Genomic DNA, 24,322 nt, shown 5'->3' on the forward strand with positions numbered 1-24,322 from the left:
GGCTTTTCTAAATTTAAAATCGGTTAATACATAATTATACGCAAATTAATCACTGATTCTGAGATAATTTTATAATGAACTGAGCAAGATAGAAGAGATTCGAACATGGCGAACCCTAGAAGAGTACTAATCGAGAACCAGAGATTGTCACCTCTGATCAATCTACTGAAGAAACCCCTAGCGTTTCCTCTGCTTCTCTCCTTTTTCCTCTTCCTCACATGGATCACCCTCAGGGTACAGCACTCTTCACACTTCTCTTCTTCTTCTTCCCTTCCGAATTCGGCACTAAAGAGTCATCCTGATTTGGAAATCCTCGACGACGACGAAAAGGTTAATCTGGTCCGGTTCGATGCGGCGTCACTTTCTCCTGTCCGAAAAGACGACCGTGGATGGTTGCTTGATCCCGTTATCCTTGCTCGTGATTCTCGGCTCAGTGGTTAGTCTTCTTTTCTGTGCGTGTGATCGATTCCGTTTCGGTGTTCCTACAATAGTTATTCAGGAAGTTGCTAATCAGCAATTCGTATAGTGTTTTTGAGTATGTATGTTGAAACTGAGAAAATCGTTAGGTTAATTTTCATTATCCAGCATCCGTGAAACATAAGGGGAATCTGCGTTTCTCAATATTCTCTTATGTAATTGTATTACGGGGAAAGAAGCATTTAGGTTGATGAAGATGCTGTGTTGGTTTTTGAGTCCATGAACACTTAGTGTTTCAGATGAAAGGAGTGACTGATTTTGTGTTCACAATATGCCATATTATGTGACTGGAGAGTTTATACATAGGAATGGGAAAAAAAACATTGAGCTCTTCTACTCTGTTGTTTTCTATGAAGATTTTACTCTCTGAATGATAATCTTCAGTGTGAGCTGCACAACTTTGTTGGAGATCATTGTGTAATCAAGGTTTTATCTTTTCGCTTGTCTACAGGTGGAGCTGCCTCGTGTCTTTCTATTCATGTTGGGGAAATCCGGCCTGGTAGTTTGAGGGGAAACCACAGACACCATGCCTGTAATGAGACGTTCGTCATATGGGGAGCCAAGACAAAATTCAGGGTAAGTCTCACCATCCACCTCATTGATAGAACATAACTGGAGAATCACATTCTGTTGAAACCTCTGGTATGATATGAAGGAGTGTCTACTTTTGTTTATCTAAATATTAAATGCATCCTTGAATGGTAAAGTGATAAGCCTTGGTAAAGAACAGAAAAGTAGGAGTTCAGAGATTGCCTAATGCCATGCCAGTTTAACTAACCGTGTGTTAACATGTTAGTTGGTCTTTTGATGAGTATAAGTAGATGATTGAACAGATGCATGAGCAGAAAGAACCAAGCTCTCGTTAATCTGACAATCTTTATGGGTATATGGTTCAATATGAATGCTTGCAGCTGGAGAACCACAAGGTCGAAAAAGGTTACGCCGAAGTGTTAATTGGAGATGACGAAGTAGCTGTAGCGGTTAGTCCGAGTGGCACGGCGCATGCTCTTGTTAATGTTGATCCTCTGCGTTCTACTTTCTTCATTGGCTGCCAAGACAGTAATATGCAGAACAGCTCAAATAGCGACTACAAAGTTTGGAAAGATCTATAATCCGAACTTGTTTAGTTTAGATTTCTCTTCTTCATTCAGATTTTCATTGGCCTTTCTGATCCACTTCTTCCTATGTAATCAGCTTTCTCTGGTTTCTTGTATAGAATAGGCTTTTCTTCTTTTTTTGTCAGTCAGTCATACTGTTACTGAGATTATAACCCTGAAACTTTCATTGTTTACGGTTCATTGATATTCATCATGTGTGGATTATAGATTCCTTTAATCTGTGCGAACCTGTTTGTACTTTGTATGTATTCTTTTAAGTCTAACTCACAATGCAAGTATTTCTAGAGAAAACTTGTTGCAATTAGCGCTGCAGTCTTTTTCAATCAAAGCCATAAATTTCGTTTAACATTATAATCTTTTTATGTAATTTCTATTTTAACAATATAGAAACTATAATTATAATTTGATTGATTATAATTAATTTATAAGTTTACGAAAAATGTTAATTTGAGGTATGCTATGTTGTAGCCTAAGACTATAGACTGTACACCGATTAAAATATAAATTTCCATTCAAAAATGCAAATTTATCTCTGGTCTCAAACTAGTAAGTAGTAGGCCATAAATAATAATATCTATCACTTGGTCATACAAAAATATCTACTTCCAATAGAATGGATAAAAAAGACTTAAAAAAGTTTTATCTGTCCAGCATGCACAAAGACATGAATCTTAAAGAACACTCATAATCATGCCCTTTGTTTCTCATAGAGCATTGTGCTAATTTCCTAATGCCTGATTAGGTTTCTAAATTCTTTTGATGAACAAAAGTTTATGTTAGTATATTTTGGAGCACATTAAATATTGTAAAATGGAATGGAAGTAACAATTCGATGCTCAGGCCGTAGCCGTCGTGTATTTTTTGTTATACGTCCATGGTCCCCAAAATTTATAGGTCAATCGTCTGATTTGTGTACAATTTATAGAACATGTTAACAAAAAGTATTTAGTAGACTACTTTTTAACAAAAAGACATTATAATGTCTATAGGTAATGATATATCGCAATTGTAAAAGCCTTAGTATTTCAGTATTTGCCATGTGCCCATGGACCAACCTTAAAGTAAAAAAAAAAGTGAAAAAAAAAATAAAATAAAGAAAAGCAAAACCTAAATCACGAAAAAGGCATAATGTTTTAATTTTACCGTTGGAATAAATAAACAAAACAACATTGAGTAAATGGGAAGTTAAGGTTTTAAATAGAGAAAAAGAAAGAAAGAAGTCAGAAAAAAACATAATAAACAGAGAGGAAGGAGTATGAAGAAGAGTAAACTAGAGAACTTGCTCTCTCCCTCATCTTCATGGCGGGAAAATCAGAATCCTCCTCCGAGGAGAAACTCAAACTCTTCCGCCGTCTCCTCCGGCTGCCTCCCCGGATTCTTCAACCTCTTCCTCTCCACCTTCAACCGCCGGAAATCTATCACCTTGGGATCTAAGAAACGAGAACAGAGAACCGTCGTCTACGCTTCTCCTCCGGGAGATTCATCAAATGGAGACGACGGAGGAATAGTCGCGCCGCCGCTTTCACGCAACGAAGGAGACGGAGATGCGGCGAGGGTGAGTCTGGTCGGAGCGTTAGAGAAATGTGATCGGGACTTAGAGGAACTCCGGAGAACCATTGACGTCATCAAAACCACTTACCTTCTTCACAAGAAAATCGAGGTATCTCAAGCGACGGCGCCGGCGTGTGATAATTTCAAATTCTCTGGCACCGGTAAGTTTCTCGATTAATTCCCATATTATCAACTTTTGATTAAAAACGTTAATTATGTTGGTTCAGTTATCAAATATTAATCACAGAATAGAACTATAACTTCAAATGTGTGGGATAGTTAATCTAGTTAGTTAGTTGGCATAATTCCGGATCCATTGTGGTTTAGTGGTCACCAATACCTGTGTTTTATATATATACATATATCAACCCTTTGGATTCATTGGCAACAAATGTTAAAAAGAAGAAGAAAAAAATCAGAATATATTAGGGAAATGTTTATAGATAATGTTGGTCAAAATATGTAGCTTATAAACGTAGAAAAATTAGGAGAACAGTGTGCAAATTAAAGTAGCAACAAAGAGTGAGTATGGAATGGGAAGGCCAAATGGTTGTCTCTTTGGTGGAGGTGAGGTCATGAGTATGTCCACTAGTGGAAGACAGTCACGTATATTTGTTTTAATAAAATATAGTGATAAACAAATGTAGTTGCTCTAACAATTTCATGCATGCATGGAATGTGTTGTTTGGTTTGATGTCACATTTGTCATTAGTTGAGTTCACTACAAAGTTGTTGGCGATTGGCATTGAGGATAATATTCAAATTGATTTTAAGTCAAAAAAGGTAGTGGACTAATTGATCGTGATTCGTGAGGTTTAGTCTGTCTAATATAACATCATTTATGTCTAATTAAAGTGCAAAAGAGAGTAAAAAAGAAAGAGTGAGGAGAAAGAGGCATGTTAGACAAATGATGAAGGAAGAAACAGCTTTTAGGGGCCTTTATTCCTTTAGTCATGAAGCCCACTTTTACTTTCTCATCATTTGGGCCCCCACCCATTATTTAATTTATTCCTGATCCTGACCCACAATTTTATTTACCAAACTGTTTAATGGTACTAAATCAAGAATCTCACTTTTAAGCAAAATGATTCTGCTGCTAGCTAGCACTGAAATTAGATAACTACATTTTTATTGAATAAGACAATAATACACGAGAAGTTGTTGTCAAAAATCGACCAATTTATTATTTGAATAAAAAGTTTTCTACAGCTTGTTAAATAGTTTGTGGGGAGATTTTAATAAATTCCTTTTTTATTAAGTCTGTATTCAGAACAAACAAAAAAATTTAGTGAGTACTTAAAGAAATCCAAATTTGTAAAACTGTTATGTGCTTGGTCATATATTAAATTTAGTGACAATCGATATATTCTTTGACAAAAATATATGATTTCGACAACAATAAGTTTTTTTTTACATCGAAAATGATAAATGGATAATATACAAAACACAACTAGTACGTATAAATTATATTATTTTTTAACAGTGGCAGGACCTGTCGTCGTGGGGACGGAAACGAATAAGAACACGAAGACGACAATACACGAACCAGACACAGACAGAACAATGTTGTCGATGATGATGAACCATCACGAGTACTGCAAAGACAACAAAGCCTACAAAGTCAACAACATAAATCTAATCACAAGACCTGATCATTACAACATGCATGACCTCATTTCCAAGAGAGCAACGTCAACGGAGACACGTGGCACGGTGCCTATCGTGGTGCGGAAGGTAAGACGGAGCTTGATGGACAGCGTGAACCAGGTTTGCGATGACGTGGCAGCTGGACAACGAAGAGAGGTCGCGAAGATTGGTTTGGCTCTTCATGATCACATCTGTCGGGACTTGATCGCTGAAACCGTTCATGAGCTCTCTTTCTCCTACTGCTACGACGACGACGGAAAGTGTCATCATAAATCGGCAGGAAGTGGACGCCGACACATCCGACGTGGCAGTACCAACTCACTCCCGCTCGACGCGTGTCGAAGAAGATTAGTGTTTTGATGTGATCGACCCTCTTAGGTTCTTTTATTTGTGTGTCAAAGTCACGACAGTTTTCACATATGTCACGTGTTATACTTTTCTTGAACTAATAATAATCTAAGACATGCATTTCAATAGTGTGGAAATGGTTGGGTTTGAGGTTCAGTATGTCGTGAGATTTCACTATTTGCAATAACATGTTACGGTTCTTGCAAACAATTTCACTGGTGTTCTTAGAAAGATAATGAAAACCAACAAAATTTGAAACGAAAGATTCATCTAGATACAATATATAATTGTTTTGCCAACTCATACAGGTAAATCACTATTCTTTATAACTCATAGTATTTTTGTTCTAAATGTAATTAAACCTTTAATAATTATCATACTCTTTTGTTCCATATTAATCATCATTTAATCATATTAGGAAATTGATTAGATGAATCAAACATATGGGTATGTCTTAGAGTGTTTTTTTTTTTTTTTTTTGAAAAAGAGTTCTCTAATTCAAACATTTTACTGGTGACACTAAACAAAAATCAATAGAAATTATTATTTGTTATTTAAAAAGAGAGATGGTATTGGTCATGATACTAATAATTGGACAAAATAAAAAATTAACCAATCATAAATAGACATCTGGAGGTGATGCTGTCGTGAGAGTCAATGCTCCGCGTACAGACCGCGTGAACGTGTGATCCGTTTATTGTCCACTCTGGCGGTTTTGAAGGAAAATAATGATTTATTAATGGTATAAACGTGATTATAGTCAAAATGCGAGGGTGTAAACGAGATTTCAACATCCGGTACTGGTTAATAAAAACGATTCGAGTCCGGGTCGGAGCAAAAGTCGTTAATAACCCGATAAATACGCTTTCTCTCTCGTTTTCTCGCAGACGCTTTTCTAATTTCTCTTCTGCTTCTTCTTCTTCTTCTTCCTCTCGATTTGAGAGAAAACAAAAAAGAACCTACAGGTTAACGAAAAGAAAAGAAAATAAACAATGGCGGATCAGCTCACCGACGATCAGATCTCTGAGTTCAAGGAAGCCTTCAGCTTATTCGACAAGGATGGTGACGGTACGTTTTCTTTTCCTTTTTTGGCCTCCTTACTTCTTCAAATGTTGAATTTGCGTTTGTGAATGCATAGGATTTTGCTACTGTGTTATTATCTGGCTTCTACTCATTAGATCTCGTTGTTACGGATCTGCGAGTCGTCATCTCGAGACTCGTCCTTTAGTTTCTCGTTCGGTTTCTGGATTAAAATCGTGTTGTTGTATTGCAGTTTTTTTTTTTTCGATTTGGTCCTTCAAGATTGCTAATTCTTCATATTTTGTTAGAATTGGCTTTAATTCTCCAACAGAAGTTCGTTTAGATTGGTCCCGTTGTCCTTTTGATTCATATTTAGCTCATGAAAAGCTGTTCAAATGAAAAAGATAGAGAGAAATTATGGATCTAGCTAAGATGCTTCTCTACGGCGACTCTGCTTTGAGTTTCGTAATTGAATATTGGATTGACACTGATGATTCATTTTCAGAAAAATGAAAACTTTTTCCTTTCTCGAAGCAGTGAATGATGAACAAATCTCCTTGATTTACTTGCAGGTTGCATTACCACCAAGGAGCTGGGAACTGTGATGCGTTCTCTTGGACAGAACCCAACAGAAGCAGAGCTCCAAGACATGATCAATGAAGTGGACGCTGATGGTAACGGCACCATCGATTTCCCTGAGTTCTTGAACCTCATGGCTCGTAAGATGAAGGACACCGACTCCGAGGAAGAGCTCAAGGAAGCATTCCGGGTTTTCGACAAGGACCAGAACGGTTTCATCTCAGCCGCTGAGCTCCGCCATGTGATGACAAATCTCGGCGAGAAACTCACAGACGAAGAAGTCGATGAGATGATCAAGGAAGCTGATGTTGATGGTGATGGCCAGATCAACTATGAGGAGTTTGTCAAGGTCATGATGGCTAAGTGATGCCGTTTTGGACCCTAAAAAGGACAAAGTCCCGAACTTGGTTTGCGTCTGTCTCCTTTACTAATACGCTCTTATGTAATTCTTATGACTACTATGTTCTAAAAAATTTATTCATGGGACTCGGGTCTGTTTTCTGGCTGTTTAAGACGCGAATGTTATCCCCTTTTTATGCTCTATTTTGCGTCTGAACATTTCTAGACTTGCTTTTTTTTTTTTTGTGTTTTCTTGCTCTTCTAAGTTGTAACTTTGTCTAGTCTCGTGGTTTCTTATTGATGGTCTCTAGTAAAGCATTGTATCATGGTTAAGTTATATGCAAAATTAGATCCTGTTAACGAGATCTGTATGAGGAGAACCAATTATTTTTTTATTCATCTAGATAACTTCTTTAAACGTAGTTTCGTTGGGCTTTATTGAGTAAATAATACGAACAGCTTTGAGCCCATATAATCTAAGTCTTATGAATCAAATTGAATGAGATTGAGATAATAGAGAAATTAGGTCCAATGACCAAGAAAACCAATCTGTAATTAAGAAACTGACCAAAAAGGAAATTGGTGATAATATTCCAATACCCCTGTATCTTATTGTTTTCAAATGTGACTGAAAATGAAAAAAACTATAGGAAAGAGTTTAATTGCGATAAATACCTTGTAAAAAAAAAAATAATTCTCATCCAAATATCTCATCAAGTGTCATATGAGAGAATTTCTTAGAATTTCCATCTCTTTTTCCACTTCAATAACTCTCAAGGACAAAAATACATTGTTCGTCACATTTTTTACCTTATTTTGTTTGATTATATGTTTTTCCAACAATGTCATGTCAAATCCATATTCTGTGTTTTTAAAGATCATTCTCTTGAGATCAGAGTTGACCTTAAACAGTTCAAAGCTAAAAAAAAATTAACATTGTGCACAAACTTTGAATTTGAAACAACAATAAGAAAACAAAATGACATTATTTACAAATTTTATAATTGAGATTTTGATCTCGTCACATTTTACTAAAATATTTGTTTCAAATATTAACAACCAAGTTATAACCTAATTGTTTATATTTGAATTCAAGAATTTGATGGATATTAATGCACTTATTTTGTATCTATCCAAGTTACGTATAAGAGTCATTTTAACTTGGTCTAATATTGATATCACTCCGTCTAAATTTTTTTAATTGGTGCTGCAAATTCAATCTGCAGAGATTGCAGAGAATGAGTTGGACTAAATCCATTTCTAGTTTTCCAATCAAACTTTAATAACCCAATAATATACATAGTTATGTCTTCCACCAACTCTTAAACTTTTCTCTTCTTAACCTTTCTCACCTTTGACTCCTTCTCCTCCTTTTTCTCCTTTGTCTCCTTCTCTTTCTTTTTCTTCTTTGCCTCCATTTCTTGCAACCTCTTTGACTTTCTTTCCTGATTATATTGTGGCCTCATCCTTATGCTGTTGGCCAGCAAGTATTTTTTGCCAGTGAGTTGTTCCTTTCTGCAATCTCTCCAATCCGTCGCAGTCGACAATATCTCTAGTAGCCAAAAGACAACTTTTTTTTATTTGTGATGTAAGGAGACACTTTTTAATTTTATTTTAAATACTTGAGTAAAAAACTAAAGAAGAAAACAACGCAATAAAGACTCAGAGTCAATAACTTCAAATAATCAATAAACCAAAAAGCCAATTTAAAACTAAATACAAAAAACTAGAACACACGTTAAGATTATAAGCAAAAAGCATTAGAATTACTCTCACACATAGTGAAACGACAGAGACTATATCGAGTCTACAAATCTTAGCAAAACATCAGATAATAAAATCTCCTGAGTCTGTTCCAAATATTAGCAACCAATTAACAAATTGCTATGTTTTTTATAAGTTCATTACTACAACACATGACTATATCACATGACTTGGAAGTTCTAGGCATAGAAGTTAAGTCCTCCACAATATGTTGCTTGTCTTCCCCGTCATATGGTTAAGAGAAGATTTCCGCCGTTTTAAAACAAAGCGCATAATTGAGAAGATAGCTCACAAGTTTCTTATCTCTGGAAATGTAACTAATAAAAACATTGAGCTCGAAAATAACCTTATCACTAGAAAATTAAAATGCAAAGGAAAAGGAAAAATGATAATTAGATACGTAAATTCTTAAGCTGGAGAACTACCAATTTAACGTAGGAGCAAATCTACAAGTATTTCTCCAGATGGCCAGATCCTTCACTATTTATCCTCAGCTACAAATGTACAATTTGATGGAAGATACTCTCGCATCCAGGAAAACAAGAAACTCAAATTTTCATAAATTTAATGGTTCAAACATGATAACCTGAAACGAGCTTACCCGTAAATTAGATCATTAGATGGATCTCTGAGTCTAACCCTCACATAAAAGCGGGTATATGTATGCAACAACTCAAGAATGTTGAAGTATCATAGCACAAAAAAAAAAAAAGAATGTTGAAGTACTTGAAAGAAGGTGCGATAATCCCAAACTTTCGGATGTAATTATTCAGAAAACTACACAAGTGCATGTGAGTGTATGTGGAACCCATGACTTTTGTTATAATCAACAATTTTGGTAAAGAAGGCATGGCAATATCCAAATTCAGCTTAACATCACTGGTTTTTTGCACCCAACGTGAGGTCGGAAAGAACATGGCAATTGCATAAAAGACGACAAAATGAATCATTATTCAAGTTCACCATGCGTGAAACATGCAGAGTTTTGAGGAATGGTAGGCATAACCACGGAAGAAGAAATTAAAAGCTGACGACATCCGTCAAACCCTCGGTTTCAAGGCCACAAGTGTATTGCACCGAGCGAGATATATCAATATACTCCCATTAAAAGGAACTTTGGTTGCCTAATGACCTTGAGGTCGGTAAGAAAATTGCAACAGGCAGGATAAAAGCATTTGAATGGATCCAGAGTCGAATTGGCATTAGAGGTCAATTAAAAAAAAAACTTTTTGTTGATGTGTCGCAAGAAATACATTTTACAACTAAATAAAAAAATTGTTTGATAGAGAACCATTTTAAACGTTATGAAACAAGACAAAACGGTATCCAATATCCATGTCCAATATCCATGAATGATGATGATTGTATTATCAAACGCGTGTAATCGCAATTATCCGCGTATGCGGGACAACCAATGAGACTCTTACAATTTTTTTTTTTGGAAAGATTAAAGAGTATTTAAAAACTCTTACAATTTTTTAATTAAATATATCATTATCCTGGACAATACTAATACATACACATATATATGTATATATATATATATCCTCTCACTCTCTCTTTCTCACTCTCTCTCCAGTCTTATTTATGTATAAATATATTGATCTTTGCTTTTTAGGACAGAACGCACCGAAAGCTCCAAAACCCAACAGAGAAGAAGGCGGCGGAGAAGCAAACAACAACACACATCAACAGAAAAATGCAGCCACAGATTTCAGATCAAATATTATATTCTTTCCTTACCGGAGGATTTTCTGCCTCGTCAAGCACCACAACCACCACAACGTCGCCGTTTTACCCTTTTGCCATCGAAGAAGACACGATTTCTCAAGACAGAGCTCTTGCTGCTCTGAGGAACCATAAAGAAGCCGAGCGAAGGAGAAGGGAGAGAATCAATTCCCATCTCAATAATCTCCGGAACTTACTCTCTTGTAAATCCAAGGTACGATAACTTTCCAAAGGATCCTTTCCATAGTACTCTCTTATTATTTGCTTACTGAAAGTTTGATTGAGACTATAATCTACTACTTCAGTCTTCAAGTGGAATCCCATAAAAGCATATAAACAATGAACAAATATGATTATTTGAAGTTAATATGGACACTTTTAACCTTTTTACTCATGCTAGACATTGTTTAAGAGAAGAATTTGGAAGGAGGATTCGAGTTTTATTTGGATGTTATCTCACCAAAGTATTTTTTTTGGTTTTATTTAAATGAATTAATCCTATATCCAAATGACAAATTAAAATGTTTTTTTTTAAATTTGGTTAAATTATCAGTACTGCCTAGTGCCTAGTTTCTTCGGATTTGATTTATTGGTAGGAAAAATGGAACATTGAAATTGTATCACTTATAGAAAAAGGGACCATTTTTTAGATTAACATAAGTCCAATGTAATGTTTTCGAATAATAAAAAAGCTGCAAGTACTGGGGGAATATCTAGAAAATTGAGGAAAAATAAAAAAAGCTTTCATGTCCTTTTTTTTCTCTGAAGCTGGTTAATCACTTTGTCGGAAAAGTTCTCGAGCTTTTATTTTCCTTTGAAAACAATTTGAACATAAAGACAAAATTTCTCGAATCAAGGGTTATCTTTCCTTAAATTTTTTTCTTTTTTTCAACAGACAGACAAAGCCACACTTCTTGCAAAAGTGGTTCAACGAGTCAAAGAGCTAAAACAACAAACCCTAGAAATCTCTAACGAAACCTTACCGTCGGAGACAGACGAAATCAACGTTGAAGATTGTTCCAACGACGACGGTCGGATAATCTTTAAGATATCGTTTTGCTGCGAGGACAGGCCAGAGCTCTTGCAAGATGTAGTGAAGATACTCAAATCTCTTCAGATGGAAACAGTCTATGCCGAGATAACGACAATCGGTGGTCGGACAAGAAACGATCTCGTTGTGGTCGCCGACATAGAGCAACACGGTGTCGAGTCGGTGAAATATCTACAAAACGCACTCAAGTCTTTGCTCGAACGGTCAAGCCAGTCGGTGGTGATGCGACGTGGTGGTGGTGGGGTAGAGAGGTCAAAACGACGTCGTGGGGTTGATCACATCATAATGGTGTGATTTTGATGAGACTTGAGCACTATATGTTATAGTTAATTTAAAAATTAATATAGGGTTGAATTTTTATCATATATGGTTAATGTCGTTATTATTACCAGAGTCCTTTTGTGTTTATTTTTTCCAGCATTATAAAAAGAAGACGACTTTATATGGTTTTATTGAGTTTGTGTTATGAGTGGAAACATTCGTTGTAAGTAGGGCTGGTGTGTTCTGTCTCTATTCTTTCGTAAGAAAAAATAAAATATATACAGAGACATTTAGTATACAACTTTAATTTCGATTTTCAGGTGTAATGTAGTTGATGACGAAGGTTTAAATTAATTAGATTGTGGGAATATTTGTTGACGCAGAAGAATCTAAGAAAGAGGTGTGATTGGCAGAAGACTGTGAAGTACATGCAGAGAAACAAAGACTTCTTTTTCTTGTGTGTACAAAAACAAGACTTCTTTTTCTTGTGTGTACAAAAACAAGACTTTTAAAACATTATATATTAAATAATATTTATCATATATATGCGTAATATAGAAAATCAATTAGAAGCATGAAATGGTGTATATAAAGTGAAGGTACGATGTAAGACAGTGAAGAGAAGGTGTTTGTAGAATCTTAATGAAAGAATATATGGAGAAGTGTTTGAGTTTCAAAGCTACCTCGTGTCATCTTGTCCCCCCAAAGATCTCTTCCTTTTGTTCGTATCTTTCTAAATATTTTTGTACCTTCTTTTTTTTTTTCTTCTTTTCTTGTTGTCTTCTTCTTTGAGGAAAATTCAAATGAAACTTATTGACTGTATTGTTTTGAACAAACAAAACAGAAGTTATGGACTATATTGTCTGTATATGTTTGACCGCTCTTTTCTTCAATACTATTTAGTATTTTATACTTCAATTTTTTTAGCACATGGAAAAAGCAGGCGTATATATATATATATATAACGAAGTAGGCATGAAGAAACTAGAGAATCTTTTTTTTGCCACATGTGAACCTATTTCTGTCAATGCTGGGACTTTACATGAATATATTGTTCTCCAGTTTGATATTAAGAATATCTTGGATTAGAATAAAAAAGTATTTACAACATGTTTCAATAAACGATAATTTGTTGTCATTGTAAAAATAGAAAAATAGAATGTAAATGACTAACTTATAATCTTATTGTATTTCTTGCTTTTTCTTTTCCATCACTTTTTATCAAATTATCTCTGAGATTAACCCATTGGAAAAAATACATCACTTTATAATTTGTTTTAATATGAAGGAGGCGGATAGAGAGAGAAAATGGGAATGAAAAGGCGTGAAAAAAGAGAACTGACAAAAAGAAAGAACTGATGGGCCATTCTTCGATGCGACAATAAGCATTTCTATTTTTTCTTACAAATACAGTATTACTGGCTGCATTCTCTTTCTTAATTGATATATATATATATATATATGTTAATAATGTATGGGTGCATTTCTGAACTTTTATCTGATTAGTTTATTTATCCTGTTACCATACTGCTTTAGCTTTTTCTATGCTGACGTCGGATCATTTTGAAGTTTTATCCCCTTTTTAATTTATAATCAAATGCCTTTTTAAGATTATTAATTGTGAATTACTCTATCACTGAATTAGGCAGGATTAGAATGCATATGCTTCATATATAAATAGACAGATAATTGTAAATTTGAGTTCTTATATAACATTGCTGTCCTTTTTTATTGTACGAGAGAAAAATAGAATATCTGGTCCCATTAAAGCTTGATTGGGACCAAATGGTAGGTTTTTGGATGTAGCCAAATGAAAATCCATGAAATTTGTAACAGCGACAAATGAAAAAGACCAACAAATAATTAGGTTTTGGCCAGAAAAAAAATACTATAATTATAATATTTCGTGTGTGCAGATCAATATGGTGCATATAATCATTCATGTATTTAATTTGGATGCTTGAAAATTTTCCCAAAATCTTACATGAATGTGTCAGATTGTGTGAAAAAAATGCAATTGGAGAGACTAATAAAGAGTATAACAGATTGAAAGAACACACAAAAGAGTAAAGCAATTTTTTAATTTTTTTTTTTTAAAGATATGCAGAAAGTATATGTCTAAGAAGCGTGATGGCTCTCGACCAAAAAGCATGCATATACTTCAAAAAACGATTTTTAAAATCTTAATTATTAAAGTTCCGTTAAAAATAAAACTATAGCAAAATACCATTTGAATTTGTATATGCTTTTGGAGTTTGTGGGTTTATGGCAAAAGCAATCATTGACAACAACTCTGTTAATAAAAAGAAAGAAACAAGAAAAAACACAATTTCATGAGTCAGTCATGACTCTCTTAATGTGGCTAGAGTTTGGGCTTATGTTGCGTGTTGAATTATATGGGCTAGTAATTTAGTTTGGAGATAAGAATTGTGAAACACATAGACGGTATGATGATACCATGACATTACTCGAACTTAGTTAGATTCATCGCCTCGTAGGAAGGCCCAGCAAGGTGAAAGACGAAATTACTTCCTTTCCTTAAATGGTCCAGGCTAACCATTTAGCTCTCATTCACTAAGTAAGCCAAAAAAATTATTTTCAAATATGGGTTCTATTTATATTTTGTCTGGAGATTCTTTTAGGCTTTAATCGTCCATATGTACATATTTTACCTTTGTTACTAAGGCCTAAATATTTCAAGTAACTTAGCGCTTGTGACTAAGGCCTATGTAATATAAGCAAATCGGCCCATTAAGTCATAAGAGTTACTTCATATATTCATGCATGTCAAGTAATGTATGTGTCTAAGCACGACCGAAATCTGCTGAAAACAGAGATATGTTTTTTTTTTTTAGATTGATGTTTTCTGCATGTAGTTTGGGTTTTTTAGGAATCTACAGGCTTATATAAAGAAGTGGATGAGATGAAGGTATCAAATTCTTTGCTTTTCTTGCTTTTTCCTCCCAATTCCTTCAGTAATTTGGAAATTTTGTTATTTATATAGATTCTCACTCAAAAAGCCAAACGGCAATAATGTTTGATGTGTGTCTATTTATTTTTTTTCTGTTTGACGTACATATGATTATTTGGGTAAACATTGATTACTTTACTTGATTAGTAATATGGTAATATGCCGGGGGGAAAACAATGAATAGTGCTTATATTTTTTTTTTGATATATAAATACAGACAAAGCCATCTAATAAACACGGATAAACATTAATTAGCATATATGCTTCAAATTCAAAAAGTTACGACGTTTTTGATTAATAAGCAATAAGATGTTTTGGATGTGTTCAGACAGTTACGATTATTTTATCTATAGCCTTTTAATTCATGTGATAAGAATCAATCAGAATGATTACTCATTATTAGATTGGAAATGTAGTTTTTTCCTTGTCGTCAAGGAATATTTTGTAGTTTATAAAAGAAAAAAAAGCAAAGAGTCTGTGACAAGATTATTCCGTTATAATATTATATTATTGTGATTGTATAACACAAGTTTGACCCAAAAAAGAAAAAAAAGAAGAAGTGATTGTATAGCTGACAGAAAAGAAAACAAACAAAAAAAGAAGAAAAAAGGAAAAAGAATCTGAAGATCCAATCATATACAAGTCTAGTATATTTATTCGTCTGATTATGCCTCTGTAATGGTATGCGTCTCCAGGGTGAGTTTTCTTCACGATCAGGAAAATTTAATTCGTTGCTATTAAAATACATATGGGGAATGAGCAAGCTAGCATCACAATTTAGAAATTGTCCTTTTTCTGTCAATAGATGAGATTTAAAAACTGAAAATCTATGGAGTAAGTTATTTAATATATATATATATATATATATATATATATATATTAATGATCTAAATACCAGTTATTTAAGTTTACATCAATACTAAGTTTTTACATCTCTAACCTCACTCAAAATCTCACTCTAAAATAGACTTAAAAGCTATTTTTTCTCCAGCTTCACTATTCCACTCCAAACTGGAGTAATCAATACTGAATAGGGTTAATCTAGATTTACTCCATTTTTTGTTCATCACTCCATTTTAGAGTAAAACTGAAATAAAACCAACTCCATTTCAGAGCTATTCTAAAATAAAGTAAAAATAAAGCTATACATTGAAATTGTGATTGATTATTCGTTTCCTAATAGTAATATAGAAATTATTAGAAACTGTTCATTAATGGATATGTCTAAATGTGTAACCAATTAAATTATTTTGGCAAGGAATTTTTTCTAATGAGCACTCATTAGTCGGAGAAGGAAGAGGAATGTACTATCTCCAACGTGCATGTGCTTCAATCCATCTTCTTCTCGTACTTTTTCGGATCTTTTATTATTCGTCATACCAACTATGGTTTTTTCTTCATACCAAAAAAAAACTATGGTTTATTCTTCTTCTTATTTACGTTTATTTAAATTAATTCAATGACTACTACGTTTGTTTAATTAAATACGCATTGGTTGATATTTCAAGTTTCACCCAAAGTAACTCGCGTAATGCAATGTCCCTACTTACCATCATCTCATTGTAAACATATTACATACATTATACATATACAAAGACAAATATAAGAACATACTAGCTCTCTGAAGAAAGAAAGCTAAAAAATATTTTTAAAACTAGTCAATCTTCTACAAGACACTGCATTAAAAGGACAATGTATAGAATATGGTTTTATTATGAAATAATGATTTTCGCACCCTACATAATACAAAACCTATTATTTAACAAAAATAAAGTAATACAAAACCTACTTAAATTATCTACATACGTTCATAGTAATATCAACACAATCTAATAAAGATAAAGTTTTGTACGAGTGTGTTCATGATTACACAAAACCATTTTAAAAAAACCCACTTTCATACGTATATAAGATTATCCGAAGCATAAACTGACAAAACATAAAGGTTCAATCCCCAAAATTATTTTTAAGAGTTTGGTTATCCATATAAGAATGGCAAAATAAAATGATAGAAAGAGATGGATCAATTAACAATTAAGTAAGAGAACGAGGGGCAGAACACAAATGTCTCAAATACCCTAAAAGTTAGTCAAAGTTGGAACTTGGAATCCAACAAACAAGCAAAGTCTCAATACTTGTGTTTTACACAATCACACCTTGCCATGTTCACATAACATATGCAATAACAACAAATCCCACACCAACTTCATATTTTACTATATTAGTTCACCATGTCCATGATATGGGAGAAAGGATTTAAAATTTAATAGATCAAGGAATGAATTTTTGGGTTCTGTGTTGAATGAGGACAGGCTGGTTTGGTTAAGGTAGGATCCAAAACTAGCAAACCCCACTCCCATTATTATTCCTCAATGAATGGAATAGAAAAAAGGAAAATGAGGAATATGACTTTTTCTTAGCAAATAAAAACTCCACATTGATCCTATTTTAACAAAAGAGATGTGATGTCAAAAAAAAAAAAAAAGAGATGAAAATAATTATTTTGAGGAAAGAAAAACAAAAAGATGTTATAACACATATCATATATGGACTCTTATACCGGCCCATTAGGCCCATCAGGGCATTGTACTTAACCTAGATTCCCTATGTACTCTATATATACATTCCAGTGATTAATAAAGTTTTGAAGTTTTCACAACACGTTATCAGCACGATAAGACTCTCTGAGCGAAAAACCCTAATAAATCCGGCCACCACCAAAACCCTAAAAGCAAGTCGAAACTTAAAAGACGCATATCTTCCAAACCGTGAGGAACCAGAAGACGATCTACATATCAAATCGAAGCCCTCGACGAGACGAATCTACTGGTGAAAACCGTTTGTCGATCCAACGTCGGACGCGCCCTCACGCACACTTACAGTACACGACGATCAACCGAAAAAAAACCAGATCCGAGTTTTTCCTTCTTCAACCAGCAGCTCCTCCAGTTTTGGTGATCAATCCTTGGAATTTGTAGCGGCTAACTGAGGTCTATTAGCTCCCAGTTTCATTAGCCTGTCAGAAATCCAAAGGTGGAAAAAGTATCTTCTAAAACTGAGAGCCATAGAACCTGTTGGTTAAACACTTCAAAACCCTATAAAAAAAAAAAAAAAATCGATCTCTAATTGATTGAAAGTGTTTGATACTCTGATGATTGATTGATAACTTGTTGATTGATTGTTTAAATTACAAGTTTATGCATGTTCAAAGGTTTTAAACTCGTTTTATAAAACCCTAATCTACAAAAACCTAACAACCGTTTTTGGCCATGTTTATGGCATAAACCTATTCGATTTTCTTCATGTTTAATAAGCTTGTTGCAGCTTATTTGATTGTTGATTCTCTTGCTTGAAACACTTGATTGAATAAACTAAGAAAATCAACCCTAAATTCTAAGCTTGATTCACGATTTTGTAATCTTCAAAATCGTAAGTCATAATGCTTAAACCCTAGTCCTTTTCACGTGATTTCTTTGTTGTCCTTGTGAAATTATTAAAACCATCGACCACAGATCCTATAGATCTCGAAATCACATCCAAAATATGTTTTCCAAACCGTTAAAACCCTAGATAAAACCCTAATCATATTCGGCTCCCCTAGGGTTCCTCCTAAACCGCCTAAAACCGGCTAAACCTGGTTCTCATTAACCGAAATTATATTCGGCTTTAACCAATTAAATCACAGCTATTAAACCGACATCATGTTCGGGGTAACTAAAACCATACCCTTTAAAATTTACTATTTCCGAGAAAGTTCCCTCTAATAGAAAGTTTCCTCATATAAAAACTTTCCTCATATAGAAATTTTCCTGACATAGAAACTTTCCTCATTTATAAAATTACCCAAATTAGAAACTTTCCAAATTTAGAAACTTTCCTAAAATAGAAATATTCTCAAAATAGAAAGTTTCATCATCAGCATTCAAAATTTTCTCAAAACAATCCCTAACAAAATCAATCTCATGTTTCAGATGTCAAACATTCAGAAATGTGAATTCGAGGTCCTTCACGTCTCCGGGGATAACTACCTCGAGTGGGCCCTAGACATGCGCTTGTTCCTCACATCGAAAGAACTCGATGCGTGTATTACCGACAGTAACACCGCATCCCGTAAGGGACAGTCTCAGGCGATATGTCACATACGCCATCATCTGGCCCCGAGCCTTAAGCAGCAATATCTCACTCTTGAGAATCCACTTGAATTGTGGCAAGCGCTGAAAAAGCGATATGACCATCAGAAAATGGTCCAGTTGCCTCAGGCAGATTTTGACTGGAAGAACCTTCGGTTCCAGGACTACAAATCCGTAGATGATTACAACAACGAACTCTTTCGTCTTGTTGCCATCCGGAAACTCTGTGGCGAGGATGTGACAGATAATGATCTCCTCGAGAAAACATTATCCACATTCAGCACAGAGAATGTTGTGCTCCAACAACAATACCGTGCAATGAAACACACATTGTACGAAGACTTGTTGTCCTGTCTTCTCCTCGCTGAGAAGAATAACCAGCTGCTTATGAGGAACAGCGCTATGAGGCCCCCGGGATCGGCTCCTGTCCCAGCTTCTCGTCAAGAGTCCTACCATGTTCAACCCGATAGATCCTCAGATCACCGCCGTGGACGTGGTAATGGACGTGGTAATGGCCGAGGACATGGACGTGGAAGACGTGGACGCGGACATGGTCGTGGCAACCGACCTAACCTCAGTTATGGTCCTGGTCGTGGTCGAGGCATCACCAAGCCAACCCGCCACACCAACCCCGATCACTCTGCTTGTACCAGATGTGGGATGTTCAACCACCCAACAAAGCAATGTCGCACCCCCAAGATCCACTGCGATCTATACCAGAAGTACGGAAAAGCTCCTGCTGAAGCCAACATGACTCAGCCAGTCGATGCTGCTAACCTGGAAGGTGACGACCTCCTTGATGATGAGAACACCACAAACGAGCAGACCGACCCCATGGACTATGAAACAGCTGATCTCCTCGATTAATTCAATCATCTGAAACTCTGATACAATTTGATTTTGTTCTTTATTTTTTTCATTTTGGGATTTGTTTCATTTTTTTTTCCATTTGCCTTTATTCTCAGACACTGCTTTACTTTATGATTTATCACATTTTCTGAATTCCTCAATACTGAATTCTATCTTCTATTCATAATAAAGCACATGAGCAAATGGAAACCATAGTCGTAGATAGTGGATCCAGCCACACTATCTTAAGAAACAAAAGTTACTTCATAAACCTAACCTATCAAACCGCAAATATTAGCACCATCGCGGGTCCCTCAAACCTTATCGAAGGATATGGCCATGCCTATGTGTTGCTATCAAATGGCACACAACTTGAAATACCAGATGCTCTATATTCTCCTAGTTCGAAGAGAAATCTTCTGAGCTTCAAGGATATAAGACAGAATGGTTTCCACATAGAAACCCAAGGTCAAGGGAACAAAGAATCCCTCCTAGTCACTAAAACCGTAGACAGCCATAAACAAATCCTCGAAACCATACCCGCGCTCTCTACTGGACTTTACCATGCTAAAGTCAGTATGATTGAAGCTAATACCACTCTCAAAGCCCGGTTTACTGATTATACTATTTGGCACGACCGGCTCGGTCATCTCGGTGCAAATATGATGCGTAAACTAATTCAAAACTCTCAAGGGCATACCCTCAAAGAAAACCGAGCTTATCCTCAACACCTCATGTGCACAACTTGTTCTCAAGGCAAATTGATCACTCGGCCTTCACCAGTTAAAATCTCTAAACAAACACTTCATTTCCTAGAAAGAATCCAGGGCGATATCTGTGGACCTATACATCCATCTTCCGGACCATTCCGGTACTTCATGGTCCTTATAGACGCATCGACCCGTTGGTCATATGTTTGTCTCTTGTCCTCTCGGAACCAAGCCTTCGCTAGGTTCTTGGCCCAAATCATAAAATTGCGGGCCCATTTCCCTGACTTCCCACTAAAGACTATCCGCCTTGACAATGCTGGTGAATTTACCTCACAAGCGTTTAATGACTACTGTATGACCATGGGGGTAACCGTGGAACATCCTGTAGCACATGTCCATACTCAAAATGGATTGGCTGAATCATTCATTAAACGCATTCAATGGATAGCCCGACCATTACTCATGAGATCAAAGCTCCCGGCCTCAGCATGGGGACATGCAGTATTACATGCTGCTGAACTCATACGCATCCGGCCATCTAGTGAACACAAATATTCCCCATCCCAACTACTCTCGGGTCATGAGCCAGACATCTCCCATCTCAAAACATTTGGGTGTTCAGTATATGTACCCATTGCTCCACCACATCGAACCAAAATGGGACCTCAAAGAAGGATGGGAATATATGTTGGTTTTGACTCTCCCACCATCATAAGATATCTCAAGCCAACCACTGGAGATCTCTTCAAGGCCAGATATGCGGATTGCCAATTCGATGAATCGGTATATCCCTCTTTAGGTGGTGAGACAAACAAGCTGGTCAAAGATCTTTCATGGAATCAAACATCATTAAATTGGCAAGATCCTCGGACTCTAGAATGTGATTCAGAGATCCAAAAGATTATTCATTATCAAAAGCTAGCTAATCAATTGCCAGATTCCTTTGCTGACCCGACCAAAGTAACCAAATCGTACATCCCAGCTTGTAATGCACCAGTACGAATAGCTGTCCCAACGGGACAGACCCAAGTTGCTACAGAGTCTGCACCACGTCTCAAACGGGGCAGACCTCTCGGTTCCAAAGATAAGAATCCCCGGAAATCAAAGAAAGGTGCAATAACCGAAACCGGGATTCCTGCAATATCAGACATAGCCGCGGTTGAGACTCAATCTAATGAACCCTCAATGGAAGTTCGGGACGCCGAATCTCCAGGTTCAGAAGATAACAATGAGATCTCCATCAATTACAATATGTCCGGAATACAATGGAATCGAAAAGAAGTCGACTTAAATGCACTCTTTGCATACAAAGTAGCACTTGATGTTGCGCTCACGCAAGAGGATCTAGAACCCACGTCAATAACACAGTGTACACATCGAACAGATTGGCTAAAATGGAAAGAAGCCATAAACGTGGAGTTAAAGAGTCTCAAACTCAGAAACGTGTTCGGTCCGATCATCCGGACCCCATCACACATCAAGCCAGTGGGCCACAAATGGGTCTTTGTGCGCAAAAGGAACGAACTCGGTGAAGTCGTTCGATACAAAGCACGGCTTGTAGCACAAGGATTCTCACAGAGACCCGGAATCGATTATGAGGAGACTTATTCTCCAGTGGTGGATGCAACAACATTCCGATTCCTCATAAGTCTGGCCATAAGAGAAAATCTTGATCTGCGGTTAATGGATGTTGTAACCGCATATCTCTATGGGCCCCTGGACAACGAAATATATATGAGACTCCCAGATGGCATTGAACTAAAAGACAAAAATGCATCTCGAGATTAATACTGCATCAGGCTGAACAAATCCTTGTATGGACTGAAACAAAGTGGGCGTATGTGGTACAACCGCCTCAGCGATTACCTCATCAAAGAAGGCTACAAAAATGACCCCATCAGTCCATGCATCTTCATCAAGAAGTACTCAAACAAAGGATTTGTAATCATAGCAGTATACGTGGATGATCTAAACATCCTCGGAACATCTGGTGAGATCTCCCAAACAGTCGACTGCTTAAAAGCAGAATTCGTAATGAAAGACCTAGGCAAAACAAAATACTGTTTGGGATTACAACTTGAGTACATCAAAGGAGGAATCCTTGTGCATCAATCGGCTTATATCGAAAAGGTACTCAAGCGATTTAATATGGACCAAGCTCATCCATTGACCAGCCCAATGGTAGTTAGAAGCTTAAGTGATGACCCTCTTGGTCCCAAAAAGGATGATGAAGAAATCCTTGGTCCTGAAAAGCCATACCTCAGTGCTGTAGGAGCGTTAATGTACCTGGCTAGTCACACTAGACCAGACATATGTTTCGCCGTGAACCTCCTCGCTCGATATAGTTCATCTCCAACTCAGAGGCACTGGAACGGTATAAAACATCTCCTAAGATACCTTCGAGGTACTCAAGACTTAGGACTCTTCTATACTAACCAAAATAAAGATGGGTTAGTCGGCTTCGCCGATGCAGGATATCTATCAGATCCGCACACTGCCAAGTCTCAAACTGGCTACGTTTTTACGCATGGAGGAACAGCCATCTCTTGGAGATCAATGAAGCAGACACTCACTGCCACTTCATCAAACCATGCTGAAATCCTAGCTATTCATGAGGCTAGTAGGGAATGCGTCTGGCTGCGCTCCATGACTCAGCACATCCGTAGAGATTGTGGTATGGACGAAGACACACAGCCCACGGTGATGTATGAAGACAACGCGGCATGCATAGCTCAGCTCAAGAAAGGATATATCAAAGGAGATCGGACGAAGCACATTCTACCGAAGTTCTTCTCAACCTCAGACTGGCAGAAGGACGGCACTCTCAGCGTTCAGCAGGTCCGATCCAGTGAGAATTCAGCTGACCTCTTCACCAAATCATTGCCTACTTCAACACACCGAAAGCTCGTCAAACAGATAGGAATGTATAGACTTAGAGATCTGCAGTGATGCTACAATCAGGGGGAGTAATGCATGTTGTACTCTTTTTCCTTCACCATGGTTTTGTCCCATTGGGTTTTTCCTGGTAGGGTTTTAATGAGGCAACATTCCCCAGCGCATTATCGAGATCCCGATTGAGTAGCTGACCCGGTTCACTCGTCCAAGGGGGAGTGTTATAACACATATCATATATGGACTCTTATACCGACCCATTAAGCCCATCAGGGCATTATACTTAACCTATATTCCCTATGTACTCTATATATACATTCCAGTGATTAATAAAGTTTCGAAGTTTTCACAAGAAAAGAAAAGAAGTCATGGTTTCTTTCTTTTTATGCCTTTTTTCTTGGTGCTCTTCTCAGCTAAGCATCTTTTCCTTTTTTACCCTTCTTTCTCTCTCTCACTACCTTTATTCTTAGCGCCTTTTGCTTTTTTCTTCCTTGTCATTGGAAGTGAAATTTCGCTTCTTTCCTTTCTTCTTCTTCCCATATCTCTATCTTCTCTCTCACTCTCTTCGTTTTTCGGATTTTGTCTATTCCCTTGATTCGCATTCTCTCTCGATTTCGGAAAGTCGAATTGCTTTCCCTTTTCTAATTTCTGGGTTTTGTTTCTCTACTCTCTTCCCGGAGAAAATTTCGTTTCTTTCCCGGGAAGTTCTTCCCTTTTCGTGTTTTTATTAACTTGTGGGTTTCTTCTCACGTTGTTTTGTTTTTCGTTTCACTGCTCAGTAATCAAACTGATTCAATCTCCGACATTTTGTTGTTGTGTTAAAAGCTCGAGTTTTTCTTTCTTTTGCTTCCCTTATAATCGAATTACTCTCAATTTGATCTCCACAG

The 24,322-nt window shown here is 36.3% G+C and overlaps 4 protein-coding genes across 4 annotated transcripts; all 4 read left to right on the forward strand.

Moving 5' to 3' along the window:
* Positions 1 to 65: 65 nt before the first annotated feature.
* LOC18020045 lies at positions 66 to 1,795 on the forward strand. The gene is made up of 3 exons (XM_006402883.2): positions 66 to 436; positions 929 to 1,053; positions 1,389 to 1,795. Exons 1-3 carry the CDS (start codon positions 106 to 108, stop codon positions 1,587 to 1,589), a joined length of 657 nt encoding a protein of 218 aa, XP_006402946.1. The 5' UTR covers positions 66 to 105; the 3' UTR covers positions 1,590 to 1,795.
* Positions 1,796 to 2,823: 1,028 nt separating this feature from the next.
* On the forward strand, positions 2,824 to 5,255 carry LOC18019924. Its single transcript, XM_006402884.2, has 2 exons — positions 2,824 to 3,307; positions 4,630 to 5,255. Exons 1-2 carry the CDS (start codon positions 2,851 to 2,853, stop codon positions 5,151 to 5,153), a joined length of 981 nt encoding a protein of 326 aa, XP_006402947.2. The 5' UTR covers positions 2,824 to 2,850; the 3' UTR covers positions 5,154 to 5,255.
* A 705-nt stretch (positions 5,256 to 5,960) lies between these two features.
* Positions 5,961 to 7,439, forward strand: LOC18019926 (calmodulin-5). Its single transcript, XM_006402886.2, has 2 exons — positions 5,961 to 6,209; positions 6,734 to 7,439. The coding sequence occupies exons 1-2, from the start codon at positions 6,134 to 6,136 to the stop codon at positions 7,105 to 7,107; spliced, it is 450 nt and encodes a 149-aa protein (XP_006402949.1). The 5' UTR covers positions 5,961 to 6,133; the 3' UTR covers positions 7,108 to 7,439.
* A 3,079-nt stretch (positions 7,440 to 10,518) lies between these two features.
* On the forward strand, positions 10,519 to 11,916 carry LOC18019927 (putative transcription factor bHLH107). The gene is made up of 2 exons (XM_006402887.2): positions 10,519 to 10,785; positions 11,467 to 11,916. The coding sequence occupies exons 1-2, from the start codon at positions 10,543 to 10,545 to the stop codon at positions 11,914 to 11,916; spliced, it is 693 nt and encodes a 230-aa protein (XP_006402950.1). The 5' UTR covers positions 10,519 to 10,542.
* Positions 11,917 to 24,322: the final 12,406 nt, after the last annotated feature.

Source organism: Eutrema salsugineum, unplaced genomic scaffold (assembly GCF_000478725.1).
Source record: "Eutrema salsugineum unplaced genomic scaffold, Eutsalg1_0 scaffold_19, whole genome shotgun sequence".
NCBI lineage: Eukaryota > Viridiplantae > Streptophyta > Magnoliopsida > Brassicales > Brassicaceae > Eutrema > Eutrema salsugineum.

Bases quoted from the DNA above. Each gene is read 5' to 3' on its own strand.
- LOC18020045 (XM_006402883.2), top strand. From the start codon at position 106: ATGGCGAACCCTAGAAGAGTACTAATCGAGAACCAGAGATTGTCACCT. The intron at 437-928 runs GTTAGTCTTCTT...GCTTGTCTACAG, and splicing joins TCGTGATTCTCGGCTCAGTG to GTGGAGCTGCCTCGTGTCTT. The intron at 1,054-1,388 runs GTAAGTCTCACC...GAATGCTTGCAG, and splicing joins GAGCCAAGACAAAATTCAGG to CTGGAGAACCACAAGGTCGA.
- LOC18019924 (XM_006402884.2), top strand. From the start codon at position 2,851: ATGAAGAAGAGTAAACTAGAGAACTTGCTCTCTCCCTCATCTTCATGG. The intron at 3,308-4,629 runs GTAAGTTTCTCG...ATTTTTTAACAG, and splicing joins TTTCAAATTCTCTGGCACCG to TGGCAGGACCTGTCGTCGTG.
- LOC18019926 (XM_006402886.2), top strand. From the start codon at position 6,134: ATGGCGGATCAGCTCACCGACGATCAGATCTCTGAGTTCAAGGAAGCC. The intron at 6,210-6,733 runs GTACGTTTTCTT...ATTTACTTGCAG, and splicing joins ATTCGACAAGGATGGTGACG to GTTGCATTACCACCAAGGAG.
- LOC18019927 (XM_006402887.2), top strand. From the start codon at position 10,543: ATGCAGCCACAGATTTCAGATCAAATATTATATTCTTTCCTTACCGGA. The intron at 10,786-11,466 runs GTACGATAACTT...TTTTTTCAACAG, and splicing joins TACTCTCTTGTAAATCCAAG to ACAGACAAAGCCACACTTCT.